The sequence below is a fragment of the Kogia breviceps genome, chromosome 8 (genome assembly GCF_026419965.1).
Source record: "Kogia breviceps isolate mKogBre1 chromosome 8, mKogBre1 haplotype 1, whole genome shotgun sequence".
Classification (NCBI taxonomy): domain Eukaryota; kingdom Metazoa; phylum Chordata; class Mammalia; order Artiodactyla; family Physeteridae; genus Kogia; species Kogia breviceps.
Window position 1 is genome coordinate 34866803 of NC_081317.1, and position 23583 is coordinate 34890385.

The 23583-nt window shown below is 39.0% G+C and overlaps 1 protein-coding gene across 3 annotated transcripts in view; it reads left to right on the forward strand.

The window, feature by feature from the left end:
• The first annotated feature begins 310 nt into the window (after window positions 1–310).
• The window catches only part of ZNF782 (zinc finger protein 782), a 75740-nt gene continuing 52467 nt past the window's right edge, over window positions 311–23583 (forward strand). Inside the window, exons 1-4 of one of the 3 annotated variants that reach the window (XM_067041170.1) lie at window positions 311–681; window positions 14773–14864; window positions 15393–15446; window positions 21509–21635. In XM_067041170.1, the coding sequence (XP_066897271.1) occupies window positions 354–681; window positions 14773–14864; window positions 15393–15446; window positions 21509–21635 (601 nt within the window). In that variant the 5' untranslated portion in view covers window positions 311–353. Of the gene's footprint in view, window positions 682–13067; window positions 13173–14772; window positions 14865–15392; window positions 15447–18651; window positions 18688–21508; window positions 21636–23583 lie in introns of those variants that run through there. The other 2 variants (XM_059071788.2, XM_067041172.1) reach the window with 2 other exon arrangements.

The following is a 23583-nucleotide window of genomic DNA, read 5'->3' on the forward strand; positions in this document are numbered from 1 at the left end:
AACTGTTGTTTTCCCTTTCGGAGTGTGATGGAAGACCATGCGATTTGGCAGTAAAGTTCAAATTAACCCATAACGCCTGGGGTCTCGGAGAGAACCTGGGCAGAAGGGAACATATAGCACACCTTGCAACAGTCTAATAAAGAAGAAACGCTGCAAAGAAACAGCAACTCAGAGATTTATGGGAAATGTAGTCTTGAATCTGGTTGGGTCACCGTGCAGCCCTCTGGGTAGCGTCTAGGCTACATTTAAGCGTGTGCAGGCCCAGCTGCGCGTTCTTGTTTTCTCACTTTCATCCCTGGTTGATAGTTGGTGTTGGGTCCTTTATTGTCCTCCTGTAGAGTGGATTTGGGGGGATGGAGACAACGCACCGCACGGGAACTTCTGGAGAGGAGTGGGCTTGTGACCCAGAGGGCAGGAGCAGAAAGTCCCGGGGGCCCCCAGGTTCAACCCCAGTGTTAGATGCGGCTGAGCCCTTATCAGGAGCAAGTGCTCGATGCAGGCCGGAGTGTACGGGGATCGTTTGCCTGGCTCCACCTGCAGCCGGACCGGAGAAAAGCCCCCGCGGCGGCCGTGGTCGGGAGAGTGGTGCTTGTTTGTTTATAATGCGTATGGTGAGCGTGCCAGAAAGCGCAGGCGGTGGGTCTGCGGTGGAGCCCGAGCTCTGGAGCCAGAAAGACCCAGGTAAATTCCAGTTCTGTCACATTTAAGCAGGGGCGACAGAAGGAACCTGGATAAGAAGCAAGTTTCTCATCTGTCAGTAAGGACATTAATAATGACTGCTTCATGGCATTGTTTTAAAAGTCAGATAAGTCATCACCTGTAAATCAGGTAGGCTAGTGCAGGGTCCTAAGCCCTGAGTATGTGACAACTGTTATTATATTTAGAATACACTTCGTTCTTTTTATTGGTTGGCGTATGTATAAACCGCAACCATTCTGTGAGGTCTGTGTAACCATCTGCATTAAAAATAACCGAAGCTCAGGTTAGTGGACTGATGGCTCAGGTCACAAGCTAGCAATGAGGGAGTCTGGATTCAAGGGCAGGTGTGCTTTACTTCCAATCTCAGGCTTTGTCTAAATATCACATCTGCCAGAAATCAGCATTGCAGCCTTCACAGCACCTAACAGAGTAACTTGTCCCCAAATCTCCAGGGATATAATAGTAAGTGAATGTAGCTGGAATCCTACCGTATGTCAAATGTATTCTGGGATTTCTGTTGTCTCCTCAGATCCTTTGAGTCAGACAGAGCCTCCTATCCCCTCATGCACTTCAGGCTGTGTTTTCAGTCTAAGATTATAATGAATTCCAAGAAGGTCAGCTTTCTGGCCTTAAAATTGTGGCCTAGGACTACATTCCAGCTCCTGAGAAATTCATTTTAAAGCACAGCAGCTATTGTGAAGTAGGAAGCAGGGGGACTCTTGTAAAGGAGTCTTACTTGGAAGAGAGCACCCCCTGACCTTAGACCTCTCTCCAGAGCTACAGAGTGGAGGCAGAAGAGCCCAGGAGCAAGTCTGCACAAGATCAAGAAGTAGTACTTGATCCTTCTGCCAGGAATGAGCCAGACTTGGTAATGCTACCACATTCAGAAGCCACCACATGGTGTGACAGATGGGAGTTTGGGCCAATCTTGAAAAGAGCAAGGTGAGCTGGGGTGGCCCAGGTGCAGGCTGCTCAGGAAAGGCCACTTTGTTCGAGAGCTAGTGAGGTTGAGGTCTGGGAGTAAAGGATAACCAGGCAGAGGAAATGCTGTCTCCACTCTCCCTAAATTGCCCTTTTACAGATGCTACTGTCACACATGTGGCACTATCCTGACTTCACAGAGTCCCACAGTGATGGTTCCTGAAAGGTTTCTATGGTCATCTACCTCTGACTCATTGAAAACTTTAAAGAAATTAGACCTGAGAGTGTCAGTGAATTGTCCAGGGCCAATTATTGTGACAGATCCAGGAGTCAAACAGTGCCATTTACTCTGTCTCCGGTCCATGTTTCAGTAGTTTGTTCCTTTCTGTTGATGAGTAGTCATCTGTTGTGTGACTATTCCACAGTTTATTTATCCATTCACCAGTTGATGCATATTTGGGTTATTTCCAGTCATAAATATTCATATACAGGTTTCTTTGTGTGAACATATGTCTTCAGTCTCTTGGGTTAATGTGAAGGAGTGAGTGGATTTGCTGGGTCTCATAATAATTATATATCTAATGTCATAAGAAAATGTCAAATTGTTTTCCAAAGTGGCTGTCCTAGTTTGCATTCCCATCAGCAATGTGTCAGGGTCCTGGTTACTCTGTATGTTCACCAGCATTTAACAATATCAGATTTTTAATTTGAGCCATTATTTTAAGTTTGTAATGGTATTTCATTTTAGTTTTAGTTTGAATTTTTCTAATGCTTAATAATAAGCATGGTTTTGTTTGTTATCCATTACTCTTTGGTGAAGGTGACTATTTAATTGGAGACTTACATATGTTCTATAAAAATATTTCCACAGATACATGATTTGTAGATATTCTCTCTCAGTTTTCGTTTTTTTCATATTCTTAACAGTATTTTTCAAAGAGCAGAGGTTTTAAATTTATCAATTTTTCATAACTTTTTCAGTTTCTTTTATGAATGTATTAGTCTATGCTAGCTGCTATAACAGAATATCACACACAGGGTGGCTTAATATCTTATCTTATAACTCTGGAGGTTGGAAGTCCAACATCAGTATGTCATCAGTGTGGGTTCCTAGTGAACCAACTCTTCCAGGCTCACAGAGGGCCACCTTATTGCTGTGTTCTCACATGGCCTTTCCTCTGTACACACACAGAAAGAGAGAGATCTCTGGTGTCTCTTCCTCTTCTTTTAAGGACATTGGTCCTATCAGATTAGGGCCCCACCTATTTTAACTTCATTTAACCTTAATTACCTCCTTAAAGACCCTATCTCCAAATACAGTCACATTGGGGGTTAGGGCTTCAACATATGAATTTTGGGGGACACAATTCAGTAAATAACAATGATATATGCTTTTTTGTCCTATCTAAGAAATATTTGCCTAATATGGCCAAAAGCATTTTACCTTTTTATTCCCCTTATATATGTTTGAAAATTATAGCACCATTTGTTGAGAAATATGTACTTTGTTCATTGGATTGCCATGGTACCTCTGCTGGAAATCTGTTGAGTATAAATATGAGCTCCTGAAATACAGATCTGGTTCTGAGTATTCCCTCCAGGGCTTACACGCATCTATCATTGATTCCCCCATTACCTCAGCAGAGGACACTGGCTGAGGTTGTATGTAACTAGAGAGTGCTCAGGTGTATAAGCCATTGGTGTACCGTGTACCGCAAAAAAAACACAAACAAACAAACAAAACTTACTACAAAGATAATAGTAATCTAAACACTGTGGTACTGACATAAGGAAACACAGAGAACAGAATTGAGAGCCTAGAAATAAGTCCTCATCTATGTGGCCAATCTGTTTTTGACAAGGGAGCAAAAACCATTCAGTGGGGGAAAGGCAAGTCAGCAAATGGTACTGGGAAACTGTATATCTACATGCAAAAGAATGAAGCTGGACCCTTATGCCACACACAAAAATAAACTCAAAATAGATTGAAGACCTACATGTAAGATCTAAAACCATAAAACTCTTGAAAGACAACATAGGGAAAAATATTCATGACATTGGGTTTGGCAACTGGATATGACAACAAAAACACAGATGGTAAAAGGAAAAGAATTAGGTAAATTGGACTTAATCAAAATTTAAAAGTTTTGTGCATAATAGGACACTTTTGACAGAGTGAAAAAGCAACTCACAGAATGGAGAAAATATTTGCAAATCACCTATCTAATAAGGGATTAATATCCAGATTATATGGAGAACTTCTAAAGCTCAACAACAATAATGTAACCTGATTATGAAATGAAAAAAGGACTAGAATAGTTATTTTCCAAAGAAGATGAACAAATAGAAAATAAGCACATAAGCTGGCAAGCACCATTGTAGAATCCTCCCTCTAGCTTATTAGCCCTAGAACCCAGCCCTACAACAATCTGTAGACACCAGTGCTGGGAAAACTTAATGGTTTGAGGCAACTTGACTTGGCAAGGATGTGGGCTCACACATTAGCATACAGGCTGCCTTAAGAACCACTGAACCCATGGCCCCCTCTGGATATGACCCTGCCAACCAGATGGCCCAGAACCCAGCACCACCCACCAGTGGGCAGGTACCAGCCCTAAAATCTCCTGGGCCCCAGCCCTGCATTCCAGGGGCTTTAGCCTCTGGACCAGCCTCGCCTCCCAGGGGGCAGATACCAGATGCAAGAAAACCAGAATCCTGCAGCCTGTGAACCCAGCCTGCCCATCAGCAGGCCGAACCTTGCCCTGACCCAGCTGGGCCCTGTCCTGCCAACTAGCAAGCCAACACAATCTTTGGGACACCCAGACCCCTTACTCAACTGTGTCAGGAACCACTCCCCCCTCCCCCACCAGTGATCTGGCATCAGCTCTGGGACTCTAGGACCTGGCTCTGCACACCAGTAGGCTGGCACTAACCCCAGGACCTGGCTTCACCCAGCAGTGGTTGGGCAACAGCCCCAGAGTCTTCTGGACCCTGACGCTACCTACCAGTGAGCCACACTAGCCCTGAGGCCCCCTGGGGTTCTGCAGTCAGCCACCTCATGAGCCAGTCCTGCAACCAGCAGCTGGCAGGCTTTGCACAAGGCAGGGCCTGGCAATCAACCAAACTGGGGGCAAACCAAGCCTAGCAGACCGCCCAAATAGCCCACCATGATAGAAGGACCCACACAGCCCTCATGAGGGGAACCCCTAGAGGATATAGCTTTGGTGACAAAAGAGGAGTCTGCTGTTGGGACCCATAAGACATCTCCTACAAAAGGCCACTTCTCCAATGTCAGAAAACATAACCAATCTACCAGATAGATTAAAATATAAACAGTAACTTAGGCAAAATGAGTCAACATAGGAATATATTCTAGATGAAGGAACAAGATAAAACCCTAGAAGAGGTAAGTGAAGTGAAGATAGGCAATCTACCCAAGAAAGAATTCAGGGTAGTGATTATAAAGATGATCAAATAACTTGAGAGAAAATGAAGTTAGAAGTTTTTAACAAAGAATTAGAAAATATAAAGAACAATGAAACAGATGAAGAATAAAATAACTGAAAAGAAAAATACACTAGAAGGAATCAACAGTACACTAAATGATACAGAGGAGTGGATCAATGAGCTGATAGATAAAAAGTGGAAATCACTGATGCTGAACAGAGGAAAAAAATGAAAAGAAATGAGGACAGTTTAAGAGACCTCTGGGAAACATCAATGGCACTAATATTTCCATTATAAGAGTCCCAGAAAGATAAGCAAGAAAGAAAGGGGCTGAGAACATATTTGAAGACAAAATAGCTGAAAACTTCCCTAACTTGTGGAAAAAAACAGACATCCAAGGCCAGGAAGCAGTCCCATACAGTATTAACCCAGAGAGGAACACACCATGACATGTAATTAAAATGGCAAAAGTTAAAGACAGAGAATGTTAAAAGCAGCAAGGGAAAAGCAACAGATAACATAAAAGGGACTCCCATAAGGCTATCAGCTGACTTCTCAGCAGAAACTCTGCAGGCCAGAGGAGAGTGGCATGATATTTTTTAAGTGATGAAAGGGAAAAACCTACAAGCAAGAATACTCTACCCAGCAAGTTTCTCATTCAGATTTTATGGAGAGATCAAAAGCTTTATAGATAAGCAAAAGCTAAAAGAGTTCAACACCACCAAACCGGCTTTACAAGAAATGTGGGGCTTCCCTGGTGGCGCAGTGTTTGAGAGTCCGCCTGCCAATGCAGGGGACACGGGTTTGTGCCCTGGTCCGGGAAGATCCCACATGCTGTGGAGCAGCTGGGCCCATGAGCCGTGGCCGTTGAGCCTGCGCGTCCGGAGCCTGTGCTCCACAACAGGAGAGGTCACAACAGTGAGAGGCCCGCGTACCAAAAAAAAAAAAAAGAAAAAGAAAAAGAAATGTGAAAGGAAATTCTGTTAGCAAAAAAGAAAAAGCCACAATTAGAACCATGAAAATTATGAAAGGAAAAAGCTCATAGTTAAATGCAAACATACAGTAAAGGTAGGAAATCATCCACACACAAAGCTAATAGGAAGGTTAAAAGACAAAAGTGGTAAAATCTATATCCATAAATAGCAGTTAAGGAATACACACACCAATTAGATATGAAATATGATATCAAAAACAGTAATCACGAGGGCAGGAGAGTAAAATGCAGGGTTGTAAAATTGCATTTGAAGTTAAGAAATCAGCAGCTAAACACAATCACATGGATATACGTTGCTATATAAAAACCTCTTGATAACCACAACCCAAAAATCTATAATAGATACACACACAAAAAAAGAAAAAGCAATCCAAACATAACATTAAAGAGAGTCACCAAATCACAAGAGAAGAGAACAAAAGAAGAAAGGAATGAAAAAAAACTACAAAAACAATTCACAAAATGGCAATAAGAATATACATATCAATAATTACTTTAAATATAAATGGACTAAGTTCTCCAATCAAAAGACATAAAGTGGCTAAATGGATACAAAAACAAAACCCGTATTTACACTGCCTACAAGAGGCTCACTTCAGATCTAAAAACACACACAGACTAAAATGAGGGAATGGAAAAGTTACTCCATGAGAATAGAAATCAAAGGAAAGTTGGGGTAGCAAAACTTACATCAGACAAAATAGACTTTAAACCAAAGACTATAACAAGAGACAAAGAAGGATATTACATAATGATCAAGGGATCAATTCAAGAAGAAGACATGACAATTGTAAATATATCTGCATCCACCACAGGAGCATCTAAATATATAAAGCAAATATTTGCATACATAAAGGGAGAAATTGATATTAACACAATAATAATAGGGGACTTTAACACTCAACTTACATCAATAGACAGATCATCCAGACAGAAAATCGATAAGAAAACACTGGCCTTAAATGACACATTATAGACTTTATAGATACATATAGAACATTCTATCCAAAAGCAGCAGAATACACATTCTTTTCATGTGCACATGGACCATTCTCCAAGACAGATCATATGCTAGTCCACCAAACAAGCCTTGGTATGTTTAAGAAAACTGAAATCCAACCAAGCATCTTTTCAGACAACAATGCTATGAGACTAGAAATCAACTACAAGAAAATAACTGCAAAAAGCACAAACATGTGGAGGCTAAACAATATGCTACTACACAAACAATGGATCACTGAAGAAATAAAAAAATACCTGGAGACAAATGAAAACAGGACAATCCAAAACCTATGGGACACAGCAAAAGCAGTTCTGAGAAGGAAGTTTATAAGAATAAAACCTTACCTCAAGAAACAAGAAAAATCTCAAATAAACAACCTAACCTTACACCTGAAGGAGCTAGAAAAAGAAAAGCAAACAAACCCAAAATCAGTGAAAGGAAAGAAATAATAAAAATCAGAGTAGAAGTAAATGAAACAGAGATTTAAAAGCAACAGAAGATATCAATGAAAGTAGGAGCTGGTTCTTTGAAAAAATATACAAAATTGATAAAACTTTAGCCAGAGTCATCAAGAAAAAGAGAGAGGGCCAAAATCAATAAAATAAAAAAATTTAAAAGTTACAACTAACACCACATTAATACAAAAGATCATAAGAGACTACTAAAAACAATTATATACCAATGAAATGGACAATTTAGAAGAAATGGACAAATTCTCAGAAATGTACAATCTCCCAAGCCCGAACCAGGAAGATATAGAAAGTATGAACAGATCAGTTACCAGTAAGTATATTAAATCAGTAATTTTAAAATTCCCAAGAAACAAAAGTCCAGAACCAGATAGTTTTATAGGCGAATTCACCATACATTTAGAGAAGAGTTAACATCTGTCTCTCTCAAACTATTCCAAAATATTGCAGAGGAAGGAACACTTCCAAATTCATTCTATGAGCCTAGCATCACCCTGATGCCAAACCAGACAAAGATATCACAAAAAAAGAAAATTATAAGCCAATATCACTAATGAATAATAGGTGCAAAAATCCTCAGCAAAATATTAGCACACTGAATTCAGTAATACATTAAAAGGATTATACAGCATATCCCAGGAATGCAAGGATGGTTCAATATTCACAATCTGTCAGTGTGATACACATTGACAAATAGAAGAATAAAAATCATATGATCATTTCAATAGATGCAGAAAAAGCTCCTGACAAAGTTCAACATTCATTTATGATAAAAATTCTCCACAAAGTGCTTATAGAAACAACATATCTCAACATAGCAAAGGACATATATGACAAGCCCACAGCTAACATCATACTCAGTGGTGAAAAGGTGAAAGCATTTCCTCTTACATTAGGAACAAGACAAGGATATCCACTTTTGCCACTTTTATTTAACATAGTATTGGAAGTCCTAGCTACAGCAATCAGACAAAAATTAGAAATAAAAGAAATATAAATTGAAAAGGAAGAAGTAAAACTCTGCAAGTGATGTTATACTATACATAGAAAATCCTAAAGACACTACCAGAAAACTACTGGAGCTCATCAAAGAATTCTATAAAGTTGCAGGATACAAAATTCATATACAGATATCTGTTGCATTTCTATACACTAACAATGCACTGTCAGAAAGAGAAATTAAGTAACAAGCCCATTTACCATTGCATCAAAAAGAATTAAAAACCTATGTATAAACCTGTGTAAGGAGCTAAAAGACCTGCACTTGGAAAACTATAAGACACTGATGAAAGAAATTGAAAATGATACAAACAGAGAATTATATACTGTGTTCTTGGATTAGAAGAATTAATATTGTTAAAATGTCCATACTACCCAAGGCAATCTACAGATTCAGTGAAATCCCTATTAAAATACCAATGGCATTTTTTTTTACAGAACTAAAACAAATAATCCTAAAATTTGTATGGAAACACAAAAGACCCCAAATAGCCAAAACAATCTTGATAAAGAAGAACAGAGCTGGAGGAATCATGCTCCCTGACTTCAAATACTACAAATTTGTAGACTATACTACAAATCTACAGCAATCAAAACAATGTGGTACTGGCACAAAGACACATAGATCAATAGAACAGGAGAAAGAGCCCAGAAATAAACCCACACACTTATGGTCAATTAATCTACAAAAAGGAAACAATAATATACAATGGAGAAAAGAGTCTCTTCAATAAGAGGTGCTGTGAAAACTGGGCAGCTACCTGTAAAAAATGAAATTAGAATGTTTTCTGATACCATATACAAAAATAAACTCAAAATAGATTAAAGACCTAAATTTAAGACCAGAAATCATAAAACTGCTAGAGGAAAACATAGGCAGAACACTCTTTGACATAAATCATAGCAATATTTTTTTGGATCTGTCTCCTAAAGCAAAGGAAATAAAAATAAACAAATGGGACCTAATTAAAGTGAAAAGCTTTTACACAGCAAAGGATACCATCTTAAAATGAAAGCACAATGTACTGAATGGGAGAAATATTTGCAAATGATATGACTGATAAGGGGTTAATATTCAAAATATATAAACAGGTCATATAATTCCATCAAACAAACAAGCAACCCAATTTACAAATGGGCAGAAAAGCTGAACAGAAAGTTTACCAAAGAGGACATGCTGATGGCTTACAGGCACATGAAAAGGTGCTTAACATCACTGATCAGGGAAATGTAAATCAAAACCACGAGGGACTTCTCTGGTGGCACAGTGATTAAGAATCTGCCTGCCAATGCAGGGGACACGGGTTCGAGCCCTGGTCTGGGAAGATCCCACATGCCATGGAGCAATGAAGCCCATGTGCCACAACTACTGAGCCTGCACTCTAGAGCCCATACTGCACAAAAAGAGAAGCCACTGCAAGGAGAAGCCCGCGCACCACAACGAAGAGTAGCCCCTGCTCGCTGCAACTAGAGAAACCCCATGTGCAGCAACAAAGACCCAACACAGCCCAAAATAAATAAAATAAAATAAAACACACACACACAATGAGATATCCCCACACTTGTCAGAATGGTTATTATCAAAAAGACAAGAAGTAACAAATGTTGGCAAGGATCTGGAGAGAAGGGAACCTTGTATGTGGTTGGTGGCAATATAAATTGGTGCAGCCACTGTGGAAAACAATATGGAGATTTCTCAGAGAATACAAAATATAACTACCATATGACCCAGCAATTCAACTCCTGGGTATATACCTGAAAAAAACCCACTAATTTGAAAAGATACATGCACCCCAATATTCATAGTAGCATTATTTACAATTGCTAAGATATGAAGCAACCTAAGTGTTCATCCACAGGTGAAGGGATAAAGAAATGTGGTATATGTATACAATGGAATACTACTCAGCCATAAAAAAGATTGAAATTTTGCCATTTGTAACAACATGAATGGACCTGGAGGGTATTATGCTTAGTGAAATAAGTCATACAGAGAAAGACAAATACTGTGTGTTTTCACTTATACGTGGAATCTAAAAAAGTAAACGAATGAATATAACAAAATAGAAACAGACTCACAGATACAGAGAACTAACTAGTGGTTACTAATGGGAGAGGTGTAGCAGAGGGGCAATGTAGGAGAAGGGGATTAAGATGTACAAACTACTAGGTATAAAATAAATAAGATACAAGGTTGTAATGTATAGCACAGGGAATATAGCCAATATTTTATAACTTTAAATGGAGTATAATCTATAAAAATATCGAATCACTATGTTGTATACCTGAAACTAATATAATATTGTAAATCAACTATACTTCAATTTTTAAAAAATGATCTTGCTCAGTAGTACAAGCAGAAACTTGGTTGCATATATTTGGGTGGATCCTTAGGGTATTAAACCAGGAGGGATGAATTATGTTTAGATAGGGGCAAATTTATCAATATGCAATACCCACGATGGACTCAGGAGCAGCCTATGCTGCATTTCATACCAATGAAATATGTATTTCTCTAATGATATCCTGATAAATATTTTTTAAAACTCTCTGAGTTTTTTTGATGTGCAGCCATCTTTTGTGGTAACCTGAAGACATCTGTGGTGGTGGCTCTTCAATAATGAAGTCTGTGAAATAGAATAGATGGGCACCCTACAAAGATACTTCTTGACACATATACCTATAATATACGAAATTCTGTGTCTCATGGGCAGAAAACACAAGTCATCATAACAGGGATTCAGATCCTCTTTCTCAGTCCTTGATATATCCTACATTATAGACAGGAGGCTTCAAGTAAAGGAGAGACTGGGTCTTTTGACAAAATTTCTCATAACGCAGTCACAAGTATATACAATTAATCATTCCCCAAAAGTCCCTAAGGGAGACCTGTGCCAACTACCACTTGAATCTCTTTCAAACTGGATCTACAATGTATGGTAGCATCATTGGAAGTTATGGCTACTGCAATTACAGTCTCACTTAGGAGTGGTTCTCAAATATGTGGTGATAAGAAATCTTCCCAGGGGCAAATTTTAAGGAGGTATATTTAGTAGTTCAATTTGTGAAGAAGAGCTGTGTCCTGAGTTTAGATTTATATTGATTCATGTCCAAAGCTCAATGAGTTGATGGGTAGAAGGGGGCTAGACAAGAATAAGACTGGAATAAGATGTCTGGAGGAGACAGATGTGGATGAAGTTCTAAGAATAGGTACTGAATAGGGTTTGCAAATGCTTAAGAGAGGATAGGACATTAGAGGGAAGAAAACAAGTGAGGTTTGTGTATTTATAACTTTGGCTGGCTGTGCAGAGCCATGTAATGGCCATTACAATGTTTCTCTTCCTAAGGCCACAGCTCTCATAAGTGTAGCCTTTTCTGCCAGGCTCTGGTAATATTACTTACCCTCACTATAAGCATGATGGTGATAATAATTCCCTACCATCATCAGTTACAGGATGCTTCACCAACCCTACCCATGTTTTTGGAGCCCCCGTTTATTAAACTCAAGTGTCCTTTTGTTTCTCGACAACTGATCATAAACTCCATGGGGATAGGGAATTTAATATCTTTTATCTGATGTTGTTATTCCAGCATCTAGAATGATGTCTATCGCACAGCAAGTTTTCAATAAATATTTGTTCCATGAACATATGTAGTGACCACTTTCTTTCCGTTAGTGAAATTTATGTTAAAGTCTATTATGATTGATTTAATGTAATATTGATTTAATACAGTTTGACCAGCATTTTTGTGCTGTTATTTGTAATTCATTAAAGAATGACAAAGAATTACGTATGTCAGCAAAAAGCAAGCAAACTTGTTATGTGCACAGAAATCCAAGATCAACATAATTTAATTAACAAAATTTGTTGAAACAATAATAGAATTCATCTGAAAACAATGTTGATTCATAAAAACTAACAGCTTCCTTATATATCAATACATCTATACCTGCACCACTGCCTTGACCTCCAGTAGAACCACCACACTGGGCTCCAGGGGTGCCAGCACGGGGCTTAGGGGTTAATGGGTCTGTTGGCTGTATAGAAACAGTGTAGAGGTCCCAAGTTGAAAAATTACAAAATTTTACAGCTATATAATTTCAATTCTAAATACCTCAATCGTCCTGCCTTTTTTTTTTTTTTTTACAAAACCAATTTTCCTACGTAACTCAAAATTTTTTCACACTTTACCTACGTAATAGTAATTTTAACATTTTCAATATCCAATTCATATTCAAGTTTCCCCAACTGTCTCCAAATGACTTATGAAAAAACTGCTATTTCAATTGGGAGCCAATAGAGGACCACCCTTTGCATCTGGCATTTAAGTTGATATTTAACCCGTTCTCTTCAGGATCCTTGAGAGGCTGGGCAGGATACTTTTAAGGCATCGCCCTTAAGCTTTCTAAAATGAGTCACTGCCCAAAGAGTGACCGCAGCAGTGGACGCGGAGGTCTATGGGAAATGTAGTCTTGAATCCTTCTGTTTTACCGCGCGGCACTCTGGGAAGGGGCTTCTGGGCTGCCTCTGCGCGTGTGCGACTGTATCCCCGCCTCCTCTTTCGTCTTCTCTGGACTTCAGGGAAGAGGTTTGGGAACCTGGGAGTCTGCTCGACAAGTGAAGGGTGCGCACCTGGGGTGAGAGTGCAGGGGGACCAGCTGAGAGGGGTGCATTTGTGCCTAGGGATGGAAGCGGAAAATCTTTGGGACTCCCTCCCACCAACGCCGGTGTATACGCCTGGGCGGGCCCTCAGCCTGGGGAGGGGGGTGGCCCGGTAGGGGGTGACCCCGGCTCTCGGGCTCCCGGGGTGCAGGTCAGGCAGGTCCGGTTAAGAGCAGGTGCTCAGTTTAGGCCTGGGTGTGTAGTGACCGTGTGCTCGGCCCCGCCTGCAGCCCGACAGGGGAAAAAAAGGCCATGTCGGCGGCAGGGGGCAAAGTGAATTTATAGTGCTGATGGTGGCCAGGGGTCTGCGATGAGAGCCCCAGCTCTGGAGCAGAAGGGCCCGGGTAAATTACAGGTCTGTCACCTGTAGCAGGGTTACAGAAGGAACCTGGGTAAGAGGTATTTCATATGAAAATGATACTAATGATGACTGTTTCATGGCGTTGTTTTGAAACTTAGATCTAAGTCATCACTTGTAAAGCATTTAGACGAGTGCCAGATACTGATCATTGAGTAAGTGACAACTGCTATTATAGTTGGAAGACACTTTATTCTTTTCATTGGACGGCTTTATGTTATCTCACTACCACTTTAACAAAAACCGAGGCTCAGGTTGGTGGAACGGTGTGGTCAGGTCACAAGCTAGTAGTGAGGGAGTTTAGATTCAAGGGCAAGTGTGCTTTACTTACAGCCTCAGGCTTTGTCTAAATATCACACCTACCTAATACTGTCATTGTAGCCTTCAAGGCACTTAGCAAAGAGGCCTGTCCCTGGTTCCCAGAAGTATAAGGGGAAGTGAATGTAGATGGAATCCTACCATGTGTCAAAATGTATTCTGGGATTTCTAGTGTCTCTTCAGGTCAGTTGGGGCAGACGGAGGTCCCTGGCCCCTTCTGCATTGTCAGACTGTCTGTCTTTTAAGTCTGGTATTATAATGGATTCCAAGAATTAGGCTTTTGCTCCTAAAATGAATTGTTTCTTGGATCCACGTCCCAGTTACCTTGAAACAAGTGACCCTTGTGAAGTAGGAAGCAGGGAGTCTCTGTTAACAGGGAGTCTCTGTTAACAGGAGTCTTACCTGGAAGAGAGCACCCCTATGACCTTAGACCTCGTTCCAGAGCCTCAGAGCAGAGACAGAAGAGCCCAGAAAGTAGCAGATCCTAGATTTGCAAGATCAGAAGCTGTTCTTAATCTCCCTGCTCAGAATGAGCCAGTCTTGGTGATGACCCCACCTCCAGAAGCCACCGGACTATGTGACAGTGAGGGGTTTGAGCCAGCCTTGAGAAGAGCAAGGTGAGCTGAACTGGTCCAGGGGCAGGCTGTTCAGGAAAGGCCATTTTGTTGGAGAGCTTGTGAGGGTGAGGTCTGGGGGTAAGGGATAACCAGGCAGAGGGAGGAAATGCTGTCTCCACTCCCCTTAAATGCCGCCCCCCGCAAAGATGCTGTGTTGCTGTCACAAGTGTCTATCACCACATGTGACACTAGTGATATGCTGACCTCACAGGATCCCAGAATGATGATATGTGAAGGGTTTTCCAAGGTCATCTATTTCTAACTCTCTTGAAATCTTTAAAGACATCGGGCCTGAAAAGTTCAGTGACTTGTTCAGGGAAACACAGTTTGTTTGTGACAGAATCAGGAGGAAAACAGTGCAGTTCGCCCTCTCACAGGAAGGTCATCAAAAGGGCCTTTTGACAAATATATCATGGCTGAAACAATTAAAATTTCTTGCCTTAAGGCATCCTATCTCTTTTATTAGGCTTTCTGTAGATTGTTTATACCAGTGGGTAAATAATATTAATAAGAAAAATAAATATATGGTGCATACTGAGTATTGTTCTGCTAAATTAATTTTAATGAAAGTATAGTGTCTTATCCTTCGGTGTATTTAATTCAGCTAATCTTCTGTTGTTTTTATTTACTTGTGTTAGGACACATGCATTATTTTTTAAATGATTGAGAAAAGTTTACATTCACTCAGTTAAAAACTGCAGATTTAATCCTCATGGTCATCTCAGAGTGACACAAAAACAGGTGGTGCCACCTGTACATGATCACTCTAGTGCCTTTTCAAGGCCAAGAGGGCCCTATGCCTATAAGGAAGATGATCCCCAACTGGGGTGCTGAGATTTGGGGGGTGAATCTAGGATCTATAAGACAGGTTATGTCTCATGACACCCATCTTTCTGTCCCCTCAGCTGAACCACAGTTCTCTACTCTCCCAAGAGCAGAAAATGAACATACCTCAGGTGAGCTCTTTATTCTTTCCCCATTTTGCATTTTTATATATTTATAAGGTTAAGAAGCATCCATGCATTAAATGGAAAAGGAGAAATAAAAATAGATCAAGTCAATCTTGAGGGATAATATACACTGTTTTACTATTAATTGTGTTGTTTGCTGTCAGCTTTTGGTAGGTTACCTTTGTCAGGGTAAGAAGGTTGCCTCCAGGTATCAGTTTGCTAAGATTTCACATTAGTCATGAATGTGCATTAAATTACATTGATTACATTTTGTGTATCTATTGGAGCAAAGCTATAGATTATTTCCTTTAATCTATAAATACTGTAAACAGTATAATGGATTTTCTAATGTTAACTTAAATCCCTGTGTAGACCCTAATTGCTAATAAGTGTAAGTTGCTTCTTACATATCTTCCTAGGATGTTTTTGCTAATACTGTATTTAGGATTTTTATTTTTGTATCCACAAGTTGGATTAGACTATACTTTCTTGTTTCTGTGTCCAATTATGGTATCATGGTCATAGTCTCTTAAAAGGAAATGGGACATTTTCCTGCTCCTTTTCTTTAATAATAATTTAGATGAGAAAATTGTGTTACATGTAGATTTTGTGAAACTCACCTATAAATTAGAGCCTTATGAAGACTTTTTGCATGAAGATTTTGATTAATTTATTGGTCATAAGTCTATGATGGATTTGTATTTTTTTTTTAGTGTAACTTTCCTCATGTTTTCATAGAAAATTGTTCATTTTTATTTATTTATTTTTAAACTTTGGCTGCCAAGGGTCTTAGTTGTGACACGCTGGATCTTTGTTGTGGCATGCAGGATCTTTAGTTGTGGCATGCGGACTCTTAGTTGTGACATGCAGAGTCTTAGTTGAAGCATGCATACGGGATCTAGTTCCCCAACCAGGGATCGAACCTGGGCCCCCTGCATTGGGAGCGCAGAGTCTTACCCACTAGACCACCAGTGAAGTCCCTATTTATGTTTTTAAATGTATTTTCATGAGCTTGTTGATAGTATTCTCTTAGGATTTCAAAATCTTTGTTACATCAATAATTTCCTTTTTTGATCAGCTTTAAAATTTTATTTCAGTATAAAGCTTGCCAATCAGAAAAGGACAAAGTATGTTCTCATTGGCCCAATCTAAAACTAAGAATTTCTGTGTCTGAGGGTCTTAGTATTCTGTGCTGGCAGAATAGAGTAGAGGAATTGGGAGTAGAAGAACGTGCACTTGCCATGTTTGTGCTTTCTACCTTTGCATACTCACCTGTCAGCACCATTTGTTGACAAGAATATCCTTTCTCCATTGAATTGCATTGGCACCTCTGAGGGAAATCAACTAGCAACCTATGTTTGGGTCTGTTTCTGGATCCTGTTCACCTCTTTTTTTTTTAATTTTTATTTTATTTTATTTTATTTTTTGCGGTACGCGGGCCTCTCACTGCTGTGGCCTCTCCCTTTTGGGAGCACAGGTTCCGGGCGCGCAGGCTCAGCAGCCATGGCTCACGGGCCCAGCCGCTCCGCGGCATGTGGGATCTTCCCGGACCGGGGCACGAACCCGCGTCCCCTGCATCAGCAGGCGGACTCTCAACCACTGCACCACCAGGGAAGCCCCTTTTTTTTTAATTTTTAAAAAAATTTTATTGAAGTATAGTTGAATTACAATATTGTGTTAATTTCTGCTGTACAGCAAAGTGACAAAGTTAAACATATATATACATTATTTTTTGTATTTTCATTATGGTTTATCACAGGATATTGAATATAGTACCCTGTGCTATACAGTAGGACCTTGTTATTTATCCATCCTATATATAAAGCTTGCATCTGCTAATCTCAAACTCCCAATCCTTCCTTCCCCCACCCCTCCTCCCCCTTGGCAACCACAAGTCTATTCTCTATATCTATGTGGACTCTGTTCACATCTGATGACCATAATCCTTTTGCTAATACCACGTTGCCTTGATGAGTGTCTCTTTATAGTAACTCTTGAAATCAGATAATATGTGTCTTCCAACTTGATTCTTTTTTACGAGTGTTTTGGAGATTCTAGGTACTTTGCTTCTCTATAAAAAGTTTTGAAAATTAGCTTGTCTATCTCAGGAAAGCTTGCTGAGATTTTGATTTTGATTGCACTGACTCTATAGAATCTGTAATATAGATCAATTTGGGGAGAATTAACATCTTTTTTTTTTTTTTTTTCTGTATGTGGGCCTCTCACTGTTGTGGCCTCTCCCGTTGCGGAGCACAGCCTCCGGATGCACAGGCTCAGCGGCCACGGCTCACGGGCCCAGCCGCTCCGCGGCACGTGGGATCTTCCCAGACCGGGGCATGAACCCGTGTCCCCTGCATCGGCAGATGGACTCTCAACCACTGTGCCACCAGGGAAGCCCGAGAATTAACATCTTGATCAAAATGTCTTCCAATACATTAACACATTATCTCTTGCAATGGGGGGGGTTTGAGGGTTTTCATTTTTATTCGTTTGAGTGAAAAGGATAGTTTTGACTTACAGTTTAAAAGATAACTACATTTTGAAGATAAACTCTAGTGGGGTAGTAGTGAAAGCAGGAACAATATAGGAGGCTATTTCTGTAATCCTAGCAATAAATGATGATCATTTAAGGGTGTTAGTTGCTTTCAAGTGGTTGGATTCTGGAGGTAATTTAAGGTAGAGCCAACAGTCTAGGAGTGTGTGTTTCTTCTCCACAACCTTACAAATAGAGTGTGCTGTCAAACTTTTTGAATTTTTACTAATGTGATTAAAAATGATAACTCAAGTTTAGTTTTACACGCTTTCTTCTTCTCATGGGTGAGGTGGAACATCTTTTTTGTTTGTAGTTCATCTATATTTCTTTTTTATTGAACTGTTTATTTCTTACTGTTTTCCTGTTGATGTACTGATTTTAATTAATATATCCAATATATCTTTATAGCCATTTTTCAGTGATATAAATTGCACAATTTTCCTAGCTTTTCATATTTTTGCCTTGCTCATGTTTTTTAAATTTTTGCCATAAAGGCATTTGTTTTTTGTTTTTAACTGTGGTGAACTTTTATTAGCATTTAAAAAATGTATTGAATTATAGTTGATTAACAATGTTGTGTTAGTTTCAGGTATACAACAAAGTGATTCAGTTATACAAATGTATATACATATATATGGTATATATATTCTTTATAAGATTCTTTTCCATTATAGGTTATTACAAGATATTGAGTATTGCTCCCTGTGCTATACAGTAGGTTCTTGTTCGTTATCTGTTTTATATATTGTGGTGTGTATATGTTAATCCCAAATTCCTAATTTATCCCTCCCCTGCTTTGCCGTTTGATACCCATAAGTTGTTTTTTACATCTTTGAGTTTATATCTCTTCTGTAAGTAAGTTCATTTGTGTCATCTTTTTAGATTACACATATAAGTGATATCATATAATATTTGTCTTTCGCCTTCTTATTATGATAATCTCTAGATCCATCCACGTCACTGCAAATGGCATGATTTCATTCTTTTTTGTGGCTGAGTAATATTCCATTGCATATATATAGATATATGTAGATATATACACACCACATCTTTGTCCATTCATCGGTTGATGGAAATTTAGGTTGCTTCCATGTCTTGGCTATTGTAAAATGCTGCAATGAACATTGGGGTGCATGTATCTTTTCGAAGTATGGTTTTCTCCAGATATATGTCCAGAATTGGGATTGCAAGATCATATGGTAGCTCTATTTTTAGTTTTTTAAGGAACTTCCATACTGTTCTCCATAGTGGCTGCACTAATTTACATTCCTACCAACAGTATAGAAGGGTTCCCTTTTCTCCACACCCTCTCCAGCATTTGTTATTTGTAGATATTTTGATGATAGCCATTCTGACCGGTGTGAGGTGATACCTCATTGTAGTTTTGATTTGCATTTCTCTAATAATTAGTGATATTGAGCATCTTTTCATATGCCTGTTAGCCATCTGTATGTCTTCTTTGGAGAAATGTCTGTTTAGGACTTCTGCCCATTTTTTGATTAGGTTGTTTGGGTTTTTTTTGTTATTTAGTTGTATGAGCTGTTTGTATATTTTGGAAATTAATCCCTTGTCAGTAGCATCATTTGCAAATATTTTCTCTCAGTCTGTAGGTTGTCTTTTCATTTTGTTTATGGTTTCCTATGCTGTGCAAAAGCTCTTAAGTTTAGTTAGGTCCCATTTGTTTATTTTTCTTTTTATTTCCATTACTGTGGGAGACAGATCCAGAAAAATATTGCTGTGATTTATGTCAAAGAGTGTTCTGCCTGTGTTTTCCTCTAGGAGTTTTATAGTATCTGGTCTTACATTTAGATATTTAATTCATTTTATTTTTGTATATGGTGTTAGAGAATGTTCTAATTTAATTATTTTACATGTAGCTGTCCAATTTTCTTAGAACCACTTGTTAAAGAGACTGTCTTTTCTCCCTTGTATATTCTTGCCTCCTTTGTCATAGATTAGTTGACCGTAGGTGTGTAGGTTTATTTCTGGGCTTTCTATCCTGTTCCATTGATCTGTATGTCTGTTTTTGTGCCAGTATCATAGTGTTTTGATGACTGTAGTTTTGTAGTATAGTTTGAAGTCAGGGAGCCCTTTTTCCCTGATGACTTAAGTTACCATCTTAATGACTGTCTCCTAGATCCTTATTTTCATTTAGATTTCCCTTCTCCATTCCAGAATCTTGCAGCCAATGATGAAATAAATAATTCCATCTGTATGTTCCACGGGTGTTTTGAGTGCAGTTGAACAACATCTGCTCACTGTGACCCAGCCTCTGATTCTTACTTATTCTTCCAGTCTCTGTGTATGGCATCAGCATCTACCCACTTGCTTGTGCAGCATCTCTGTGTATTAATTTCCCATTCTTTATCTCTGTTGCTTTGCCTTAGTATAGGTCATCTCTTAAATGGGGTATTTTGTTTTGTTGCTGAACATATTGTCCACTATTCATATAGAATGATGGTTCCTAACTAGGGGTGATTTTGCTTCCCAGGAGACATTTGGAAGTATTTGGAGATATTTTTGATTGTCATGACTGGGAATGCTATTTATATCTAATCAGTAGAAAACAGGGATACTGGTAAATATCCTAAAATACACAGGACAGTCTTCCACAAAAATAGCATTATCTGGTCCAGAGTGTCAATAGTGCCAAATCGAAGATACCCAGCTATAGAGCAAAGGCAGAGTTAGTCATCTTTTATAGCATTTTCTTTTAAACTCTAAACAGTAAAAATATATCTGGAGAAAACCATAGTTTGAAAGTATGCATGCACCCCAGTGTTCATTGCAGCACGGTTTACAATAGCCAAGGCATGGAAGCAACCTAAATGTCCATCAACAGATGAACTGATAAAGAAGATGTGGTATATATATACAATGGAATATTACTCAGCCATTAAAAAGAATGAAATAATGCCATTTGCAGCAACATGGATGGAAAGGTGGGGAGGGAGGGATTAAATTGGGAGTTTGGGATTCACATATACACACTAGTATATTTAAAATAGATAACCAACAAGAACCTACTGTGTAGCACAGGCAACTCTGCTCAATATTCTGTAATAACATAAATGGGAAAGGAATTTGAAGAAGAATAGATATATGTATATGCATAACTGAATCACTTTGCTGCACACCTGAAACTAACACAGAATTATAAATCAACTATAGTCCACTATAAAATAAAAATGTTTTAAATAAAAATTAAATAGGGCTTCCCTGGTGGCGCAGTGATTGAGAATCTGCCTGCCGATGCAGGAGACACGGGTTCGTGCCCTGGTCCGGGAAGATCCCACATGCCGCGGAGCAACTAAGCCCGTGAGCCATGGCCGCTAGGCCTGTGCGTCCGGAGCCTGTGCTCCACGACGTGAGAGGCCACAACAGTGAGAGGCCCGCATACCGCAAAAAAAAAATAAAAATAAAAATAAAAATAAAAATTAAATAAACAGTAAACATAGTAGGAGTTAGTTTTCAAAAATATTTTCCATGTCCCGATTCTGAACCCTCAGATTGATTAGAAATATGTTGTTAACAGGCATCAGTGTCATTCAAGGATGTGACTGTGGAGTTCACCCAGGAGGAGTGGTGGCAGATGGACTCTGCTCAGAGGACCCTGTACAGAGATGTGATGTTGGAGAACTATAGCCACCTCGTCTCAGTGGGTGAGCAGACCTTACCATGTGACTTCCTTGGGAATGCAAATTCAGTTTTTTCTCTTTTTAAATGTTAATCCCTTTTGTTGAGGAATATTAAATGGAAAATATAGCACTTTTCAGTGTACAAGTCAATAGGTTTTAAAAGATTATACAATAGTTTACCATCATCAAAGTCATGATTTGGAATATTTTCATCATCCCCCCAAAATTCCTTGTACCCTTTTGCCATGAGTCCCCTCCTTTCATTCCTACTTCTCAGACCCCAAGCAATCACAGATCTGTTTTCTATTTCAATAGCTTTTCCTTTTTTCGAATTTTATATAAATGAATTCGTAAAGTATATACTGTATTTTGTCTGGCTTCTTTCATTTAGCATGATGCTTTTGAGACTCGTGTGTGTGTATCACAGGTTTATTCTTTTTATCCTTAGTAGAATTCCTTTGTGTGCATATACTGCAATGTGTTATCCTTTCAGTTCATAGACACATGGGTGTTTTTCCAGTTTGGGGCTGTTATGAAAAAGCTTCTATGAGGGCTTCCCTGGTGGTGCAGTGGTTGAGAGTCCGCCTGCCAATGCAGGGGACATGGGTTCGTGCCCCGGTCCGGGAAGATCCCACATGCCACAGAGCGGCTGGGCCTGTGAGCCATGGCCGCTGATCCTGCGCGTCTGGAGCCTGTGCTCCTCAACGGGAGAGGCCACAACAGTGAGAGGCCCGCATACTGCAAAAAAATAAAAGCTTCTATGAACATTCACATATAAGTCTTTGTGTCAATATGTGTTCATTTCTTCTGTAAATACTTAGGAGTGAGGTTACTGGGTCTTCTGGTAAGTTTATATGTAACTTATTCAGAAAGTGCCAAATGTTCCCAAGTTGGGTCTACTGTTTTTCATGCCTATACGCAATGTCTGAGAGTTATCATTGCTCTTTGATTACCAACATTTCTAGTTGCATCTTACTGGATTTTAATTTGCATTTCTCTGGTAATTAACAATGTTGAACTTCTTTTCATGTGCTTTTTAACCATTCATAGTCTCCTTTAATGAAGTGTCACATGAAATCTTTTGCCCATTTTTTTGTATAGGTTTTGGTTTGGGTCTTATTGTTGAGTTGAAGGAGTTTAGATCTTTATCAGATACATGTTTTGCAAATGTTGTGTTCTCCAGCCCTGGCTTGCCTTTTTAAGAAGAAAATGTTTTCAGATTGTTTTTGATTTGAATATATACTTAGAAAATTTTTATATAACATAATTAAGATTCACAGGATTTAGCATAGTTGCATTCTTCACAAGTTTCCCCTAATGTTTATATCTTACGTAACTATAATATAATCTCAACACAAGGAGATAGGCATTGGTACAATGTATGTGAATAGCTCTGTGTCATTTTCTTTACCTTATTTTTTTATGGAAGTATAGCTGATTTAGAATATCATGTTAGTTTCAGGTATACAGCAAAGCATATATATATTCTTTTTCAGGTTCTTTTCCCTGATAGGTTATTACAGAATATCGAGTATAGTTGTCAGTGCTATAGAGTAGGTCCTTGCTGGTTATCTGTTTTATACATAGGGGTTGTGTATATGTTAATCCCAAACTCCTAATTTATTCCTCTCCCCTTTGGTAACCATAAATTTGTTTTCTATGTCTTTGAGTCTGTTTTTGTTTTGAAATACGTTCATTTGTATCTTTTATTTTTTGATTCCACATATAAGCAATATCATATAATATTTTTTTTCTCTGTCTGGCTTCACTTAGCATGATAATCTCTAGGCCCATCCACGTAGCTGCAAAGGCATGATTTCATTCTTTTTTATGACTCAGTAATATTGCATTGGGGGTGTGTATTGTGTGTGTGTGTGTGTGTGTGTGTGTGTGTGTGGTATATATATATACCACAACTTCTTTATCCATTCATCTGCTGCAGTGAACACTGGGGTGCATGTATCTTTTTGAA